The sequence below is a fragment of the Diceros bicornis genome, chromosome 10 (assembly GCF_020826845.1).
Source record: "Diceros bicornis minor isolate mBicDic1 chromosome 10, mDicBic1.mat.cur, whole genome shotgun sequence".
NCBI classification, from domain to species: domain Eukaryota; kingdom Metazoa; phylum Chordata; class Mammalia; order Perissodactyla; family Rhinocerotidae; genus Diceros; species Diceros bicornis.
The window spans coordinates 46,992,111-47,000,814 of NC_080749.1; the positions used below are offsets into that span (position 1 = coordinate 46,992,111).

At 40.9% G+C, this 8,704-nt stretch overlaps 1 protein-coding gene across 5 annotated transcripts in view; it reads right to left on the reverse strand.

Annotated features, from left to right (window-relative positions):
* Positions 1-8,476, reverse strand: part of COBLL1 (cordon-bleu WH2 repeat protein like 1) — a 155,603-nt gene extending 147,127 nt beyond the window's left edge. For 4 of the 5 annotated variants that reach the window (XM_058549135.1, XM_058549131.1, XM_058549129.1 and 1 more), the window contains exon 1: positions 7,981-8,476. In XM_058549135.1, the coding sequence (XP_058405118.1) occupies positions 7,981-8,048 (68 nt within the window). In that variant the 5' untranslated portion in view covers positions 8,049-8,476. Of the gene's footprint in view, positions 1-7,591; positions 7,837-7,980 lie in introns of those variants that run through there. The other variant, XM_058549133.1, reaches the window with a different exon arrangement.
* Positions 8,477-8,704: the final 228 nt, after the last annotated feature.

Here is an 8,704-nt window from a genome sequence, read left to right on the forward strand (position 1 = left end):
GCTCCTCTCTCTGACACTTCCACTTTGTGTATAAACCTGCATCCACTTCAGCACGGAGAAAATAAATTCAATGGCTCTTATCATTATCTTGATAACTGTTGACTCGATTGGTCTAGAAACTACGGCACATCCATCAGACCTGGGAACGGCAGGGTGGTAGCCATTTTCAGATTTAGCAACTCAATTTCCTGTTTTTCCAGCATATCTGAACTGATACATGACTGTAGCAGCTGTTAAAACTCTGGCTCCTGTCACCACTATCCCCTTGGGCACATCTCATACTTCCTCACTTCCATTCTTCCTGAAATCATAGCACGTGTGCGTGTGCATGTAATGGCATGTGTGTACGTTAGAGAGACAAAAATCCTCAAGGACTGGCAATAAATGTCCCACCTGGGTTCGAGCATCTTAACTCTACTTCCTTACAAATACATCTTGGTGTAAGTACAGAAGCTGTAATGTTAGTCTACAAAGTGAAATGGTGTACTTAATTTCAACAAATATACCAAAATGCATACAAATTACTTGGTGTTAATCTTTCAAATTAATCACATTGAGAAATAATGCACTTTTTCCAATGATACTATCATTTTAAAAACATATTCTGACTCCTTTGGCATTGAACCCTATTCAAAGTCAACCTACAACCCACACAAGAAAATCAGAATCATTATTTTATAGGCACAGCCATATTTTGGACACAAACTATTATAACTTAGGTTCTTTTTCAACCCCATTTCAGAGGCTTGCCTCTGAACCACTTTGGTTATTTAAAAAAATCAAATCCCCCCAAATACGGCATTCTCACTCTTAATTCCCTCCAAAGCAATTTTCTACAAGTCTGAGGCAATTACAAAGGAAAATCTCTGTCTTATTAACTCATACTTTTTTAAAAATAATTGTTTATATTATCTCTAAAGCTCTGATTTCAATGGGGGGTTTCAATAGGGAGAGAACAATAGTAACTAGAGGAAATTAAAATGAGGGATTCAGAAGTAAATCTTCTCCCTGCTCACCTAGCACCCCCTTTCTCACTGCCTCACAACCACAAACCTGAAAGTCCTAATAGGCTACATTTTTTTCTAGAGAGTAGGCAGTTAAGCAGCAACCCAGTTCTGTAGTGTATTGTGCCTTCCTCCCACCCAATTCCTGGAGGCCTGCCTCTGAACTAGATCCCTTAGCTATAGAGCATGAAAAGGCACAGATGTAACCAGGACATTGCTCAACGCAGGGCACCCCATGGATAGGAAACCCGAATACCTTCATTTATCGCCTATGAAATTTGAAAATTCTCATCTTTGTAAGATTTATAACTACTTAAAATGCGTTAAAAATTACAAATAATACTAAGTTTTCAGCTTTCTATGATTTGAGCTTAAACTATTTTTCTTGCCTTTACCTTCTTTGCTGTCTTCATACTGAGATGACCATCCAATTAAAGCATTTTCTTTGTCAAACTACTCCATAATTCAGCCTCACAGGTTTTTTTTTTTATGTCTAAAGTCAGTTAATAGTTTTAACTTATTTAAATTTATAAGCGCACTGTGAACTTAAACTATATGAAAAAAAATAATAATAACCCAAGTTCACTCTAGCATTTTTCTAAAGACTAGTCAGTCTTTGAGAGCTTTTTCCAAGGGATTCATTCCTCAGATATGAAGTTTATATGCAAAACTGAAGACATTTGGCCCTTTATAAATAGTCATGGGAAACTTCTTTCTCCCATACTTTTAGTTTGTTTTTACTGTAACAGATGGGAAAAAAATTTAGCAAAGCAAAGTTATTAAAAAAAAAGAAGGTCTTACAACAATCATAGCAATGTTAGAACACTAAAAGCTTAAGGATATGAAATATCTTTAATAACAATAACAAAAACACTTGCTGGAAATTATAAAGACAGTTTGACTTAACTCATAAAAGAGGTATAGACTCAAGAAACTAGAGAGGAACTCCTTCCACCTGTGGTCCAGCTCCTCCTAAGCACATTTGTTTCTAAACATCTTAACCGTGTACAGTCATTTTTTGTGAAAGTGTCTCTAGCTCAGAAGTTTAGAACTTCTTTTTAAGATATATTCCAATATCATATAAATGTTTCAATTCTACAATGCTTGCCAAGGGGCCAAGCCTAAGTCTTTACTTGAAAAAAAAAAAATCAATCACTATCACCATTCTGCAGAATCTCTTACTGTAAGATATATCTTGCTTTATGCAAGCATAATATGAATCATTTTGTTATGATTTATATTTTAAGTTCAATACTTAGAAGTCCTCCCCCGTAAATAAATTTTGAATTAAATAATCACTGCTTCATTTACTGATTTCACAAGTTAGGCCAGCAGCTCAGCAAACTTTTTCCATATATGGGCAGCGGGCAAATATTTTTACCTTTGTGGGCCATATGATCTCTGTCTGGACTACCCATCTATAATGTGAAAGCAGCCATAGACAATATGCAAATGAGTGGGTATGGCTGTGCGTCAATAAAACACTACAAAAACAGGTAGAGGATAAGAGATTAATACCAGAAAAAATAGAGAACTCCTAAAACGCAACATTTAAAAAGCAAACCCAACTGAAAAACAGGCAAAGGACTTGTATAGACACTTGTCAAAAGAATATATACGAATGGCCAATAAGCACATGAAATGCTCAACATCACTAATCATTAGGGAAATGCAAAGCAAAACTACAACGAGACACCACCACACACTCATTAGGATGGCTACTATCAAAAAAACAGAACATAACAAGAGCTGGAGAGGATGTGGAGAAATCAGAACCCTTGTGCACTGTTGTTGGGAATATAAAATGATACGGCCACTAAGGAAAACAGTATGGCGGTCCTTAAAAAACTAAAGATAGAACTACTCTACGATCCGGCAATTCCATTTCAGAAGAACTGAAAGCAGGGTCTCAAAGAGAAATTTGTGCACCCACGTTCCTAGCAGCATTATTTACAATAGCTAAAATACAGAAGCAACGAAGCGTCCATTGACAGATGAATGGATAAGCAAAATGTGGAATATTATTCAGCCCTAAAAAGGAAATTCTGATATATGATACAACATGGATGAACCTTGAGGACATTATGCTAAGTGAAATAAGCCAGTCACAAAAAGACAAAGACTGTTCAGTTCCCCTTATATGAGGTACCTAGAGTGGTGAAAATCATAGAGATAGAAAGTCCAATAGCGGTTTACCGGGGCTGGGGGGAGAGGAGAATGAAGAGTTATTGTTTAATGGTTACAGAGTTTCAGTTTTGCAAAATGAAAAAATAAATGGATAGTATGATGGTTACACAACAATATGAAAGTACTTAATACCACTGAATGGTACACTTAAAAATGGTTAAAATGGTAAATTTTATGTTATAAAATGTACACAATAAAAAAATAATTAGAGAAAAAAAAAACCAAACAAGTGGAGGGCCCACTTCGACCTTCTGGACATAGTTTGCTGACCGGTGAGTTAGGCTATTGCACTTTAAGTCCTAAGTGTAAACACAATGTTTTAAAGTTGACATCAAAGTACCACTGTTACACTAACATTTTCCTTTGTTTTTTCCTGCATAATTACAGATAATTTCTTTAGTAAACCTCTTAAGATCAGAAGCCAATCTCCCAGTGCCTAGAAAAATGTGTTTTACATAAAATAAGGGCTACAAGTTTTGAATAATTAAATGAAAAAAGGTGTCTCAAAAACAGGAAGCTTGACATTTATTATTATATAAATGCACCTGGCATTTCAATAAGGTAAGGTCATAATGTTATTCAATTATCCTCTAACACATTCAGAGGAAATTAGACTTTGAACAAAAAGTCTAGCATTATCTTAATAAACAATTTCATTTTTCTTATTTGGTATTCAAATCATACTTTTGAAATTATGCCATAAATAAATTTGATAGCTGCCTAATAGCAAAAATAAGTACAGATTGTCATATGACAAAAGAAGGCTGTCCATTTACTATGAGTTAAATTAAATCACCCAAACACATGAAAATGTTAAATATGATTTTGAAGACATAAACCAAATATTTAAGTTTCCTTTAAATGCTAGGCTTTGGGTTTTTTCACATGCATTAGAATTTGTAGGAGTTCTAAAAAATATAATATAAACATGATTTTAAAAAGAATCAAGACAATGCATCTAGAAAGCCACTTTAAATAAAAATACTCTTTAGCCATGCAGTATAATCCATAGTAGCAAACACCCTGGGAGACAACAGGCCTAGTGATAAAGAACATAGGCTTGGGGATCAGACCTTGTTTCTAATACTCTTTCATCCCTTAGATTTATGTGGCCTTGAGTATGTTAAAATTAAGCTCTCTGAACCCCAGTTTCCATGATGAAGTTTAATATGCTTCCTCAAAAAGAGTAGCAAAAGTTTTTTCCATAATAATACTGTAAAGCACCTAAACGGAATCTTTAGAAAAGCAAAATAAAGGTGAAATTTAGGATCTTGAGTTCCCTAAAAATGATTAATAGCGGCCCCCATTTCGTTTATGGCTTCATCTCCATCTCAGCTGTTGATATCTACTTCATCAATGGTTCTCAGCTCTGATTGTATATTAGAATCACCTAGCAGCATTTTAAAACTCTCCATGCCCTTGGCCCAGCCCAGGCCAATTAAAATCAGAATATGTAGGGGTGTGAGAGGGTGGGTATAGTTTAAAGATCCCCAGGTAATTTTCATGTTGAAACTTCAGCATTCAAGGGAAACTAAGGCATTCAACTTCTAAGTACTCAATAAATGTTAGGGAACGAGAACTCAGTTTATACAACCAGCAAAACTTTGGAACCAATAATGCATCCAAATAAAAGCTTCAGAAAGCAGCTGCTAAATCATTTCTTAATTTTTACCACAGCTTCAATTAACTCCATAGCTCCAAAGCCGCAAAAATTTCAAGAAGTAGGCTTTTTTCACCTGTCCGTTCTTGAAAAATTGTTTCAAGATCAAAACATTCAAGTCCCTCAAAGCAAGGTCAACTACACTCTTGACATTTAAATTTCAAAGAGTTCAAACAAAAAAAAAAAGCTTATCTGTCTGGGCAAGTAAAAAACTCAAGCACTAGTAGTTCTAAAGATAAGGTACCTACGCTGACTCTTTGAAATTTAAGTGTATCATATTGTGGTCAAGAAAAGATTAAAAGCAATTAATGCAAGGAACTAGGCAACTACAGTCCTGGGTTTTCCATCAGGTTTTGCCACAATTTGATCTGGGACTTCAGCAAAGTCACTCAGTGTCTCTAGGCTTCAGATTCTCATTTGCAAAATATGGAGTTGCACTAAATTTCTTTGAAATGTCATTACAACAATGTAAAACCTGGAAAATTACCAAAGGATTCCTTAGAGCAGTAATATCCAAGGATAAGGACTAAACTAGGCCTCAGAGGCTATTAGAGTAATGAGTCATGGTTTAATTACTTTTTTTTTTTTTTTTTTTTTTTTTTTTTAGTGTTTTTGGTGTATTTTTTTTTTTTTTTTTTTTTTATTATTTTTTTTTTTTTTTTTTTGTGAAGAGATCAGCCCTGAGCTAACATCCGCCAATCCTCCTCTTTTTTTTTGCTGAGGAAGACGGCCCTGGGCTAACATCGGTGCCCATCTTCCTCCACTTTATATGGGACGCCGCCACAGCATGGCTTACCAAGCAGTGCGTCGGTGCACGCCCGGGATCCGAACCAGCGAACCCCGGGCCGCCGCAGCGGAGCGCGCGCACTTAACTGCTTGCGCCACCGGGCCGGCCCCTAATTACTTTTATAGTAAGAAATTTACTTTCCAAACCTAACAATTGATTATAACATATTGATTGAGATTGCTCCCTGCCGCCTCCCAAATACTCATATCTAGGATAATTTTTTTTCCACAGTTAAAATCTTTTTAGTGTTCTGGGTCTTTGAGCAAAAGAACAAAAGGAATACTGAATATTCAACAAATATCATACCATAGGCACTTGGGATATACCAAGGGACAAGATAGACAAGTCAAAGAAGACAAAGTAGAGAAGTAATTTTCTATGTTTATACTTTTCAAATATTGATAACTTCTCTGAATAGAATAATGCAAGGTAAAATGACACGGTGGGGGGTGTTATTTTAGGTAAGATGTAGAAGCACATCTCCAGATGTCCCTCCTTCAATTTGGAGAGAGGAGGGCAAAATTTCCTTAAAGCTATTTTCTTCATCTTGGAGAAATTAGATAAAGCAATTTTGTACATTCTTTTGAAGTAAAGAATTTATCAGTTTAACCTTCAAATTCTCAACAGTAAAATGCGAAGTATCTCACTATAGTCGTGCTTATCACTAGAAAGATCTTTCCATTTCCTTCATTCGAAAGCCACCTGATCTCACCTATTTTACTCAAAACTGTTATTTGATTTTTGAACACCCCTGTGTATTTCATGTTTGTGCATATGCTAGGTTCTTTTTTTTTTTTTTTCAAATAGTACCTTAACCTAATCCATTTTCAAATCCACCAATTTAACACTATCCTATTTTGGGGTACCTGAATACATTTTAGTAGTCTTTCTGAAAGTTTTCTCATCTTCCATTTACATAACTCTGCAGCGCCATTTACAGGCCCACACATTTATCATTTATGTCTTTCTACCAATGTATTTCTTTACTCTTACATCCTAATGTGAGAATATATGGAAGAATATATGATAATGTCTAAACAACGAAAAAACTGGGGAAGAATGGGGTCGGAAGTCAACAGTAATAAGGCTATTTGCAGAGGGGAGAAGTTAACTAATTGGAACAAAATGAAAGAATTAATTCATACACTACATGTTTCCTCTATCTAAGCATTATATGAAATATCTTTTATATTAGTCATGTTTCTTTGAGACTTTTCCATGTTTCCCCTAGACAACTGCCAATGTTCACATGGTCTCTGATGAATAAACATGCTGTGACTTGCTCCTAAGGAAATGCCTGTCATGTTCCAGGGAAAAATTACTTCTCTACTCTTAAACCAGGAAAACTGTACAACCACTCTCATTCATTAGTTACAGAGTCGATTTTTCCTTAACGTTTCTTTTCTGGAATGTTCGTATTCTCTTTAGGGCTTTTCTGCATTGAGATTATCAGAAAAGAAAGAGAGTTGGGGCAACACTTGTAGGAAAAAGTTATGCAACATCAAAGGGGTTTCCCACTTCAGAAGCTCAGCTAGCACCCAGGTTAAGTCTTCAATGTTAACCAAGACGGAGGTTATTTTCAGGTTCTCTCCATCTCTTGCAGAACTACCTGTTCTCATGACTGTTTACCCAAACGCTTAGCAAGGTGATTATTAGCATATCTGGCAGGAAGACATACTTCAGTTAATATTAACTCACCATGTGACAGCACCTTCCCCTTCAGGCTCTCCTCAAACACGTGAGGATACGAAGAAAAGTCTCGTTGTCTGCAGTCTGACTTTGCGCTAGGCTCTGGCACCAGCAATTGGCCACAGGCACACACACCCCCAATCAGAGCGCGCAGCCCGCCGGGTCCCGGAACTGTCAAGCGGGCTGACAGCTGGCACACCCTCCTGTCGCCCTCCACCCGCCCGCAAAAAGCCCCTTCCTTACAGTCACCTTGACATTGCTCACCTGCCTGGGCCTCAGCCCATGGCCAAGGAAACTTTTTCCTCCCTTTCCAGGAGCTCACTTACAGGTATCGCCCGCCGCTCTTCCAGAGCCCCAACAAAGGGGCCCTTTGTTACCCTTTCTGCTCCCAGATTCCTCACCCAATTCCTGGCATTCAGCTGCCCTTCAGCAACCCAGGGCAGCCCCAGTAGGAAGGCAATCAAACACTGCCAGAGCCCCCACCCCGGGCGGCCTCAGAGGAGGCCGGGAAGCAGCAGCCTCTTCGGCCGCGTGTCGGGCGGCCAGGGCGTCAGGCCGCTGGCAGGGCAGCGAGTCGCCAGCCAGGTAACCGGGTGGAGGCCTCGCTGCCCTCGCCCTCCCCGGGGCGCGGCGGCGCGGCGCTCGCGGCTTACCCTGCAGGGGCGGCGGGCGGCGTGGGCGCCGCCGGGACGTCCTGCGCGCGCGGGGCTCGGCCGTCCATCGCCCGGCGGGGCGCTGCGCGGGCTCCAGCTCCGAGGCGGCGCGTCACTGCTGGAGTGGGAGAGGCCGGGCGGTCAGGGCGGGACGCGCGCCTTCCCCAGGCCCGAGCGCGGCTGGCGCGCGTCAAGAGCCCGCCCGAGCCACCCAAGCCCCGGGCCGGCCCGCCTCCCGGGTGCGCGTCCACCTGCGGGCCCGGCTCCCAGCTGGCGGGCGCCACCGCCGCAGGTTCTCGCGGCCGCCTGGAGCTGCGGGAGGCAGGAGGCGGCGCTGCAGCCCCCGCCCCGTGGGCTTTACTGGGTAGCCATTTGGCGCCTTGCGGGGAGGGAACAGAGCTGCCCAGGCTGGAGGAGGAGGAGCGGGGCAAGGGGCGAGGCGCACAGCTCGGCCGCCACGCCGGCAGCGCACCCCTAGGGCTCCTCCGGCCCAGCTTGCACAAACAAAACGCCCTGGGAAAACTTTTCGCGGAGAAAAGTCGGGAGGGCTGACTTCTCTTTTCCCACCCAGGGCTCCTACTTTCTTTTCAAAAGGAGACAGTGGCTCGCCTGTTCTCTCCCGCGGCTTCCTCTCCCACTCTTCCCTCCCCCGGCCGCGCGCTCGCAGGCGGCTCTCAAGCCTGGACTTGAACGCAGGAGAGAGCGGCAACCTCCCCGAGGCTCA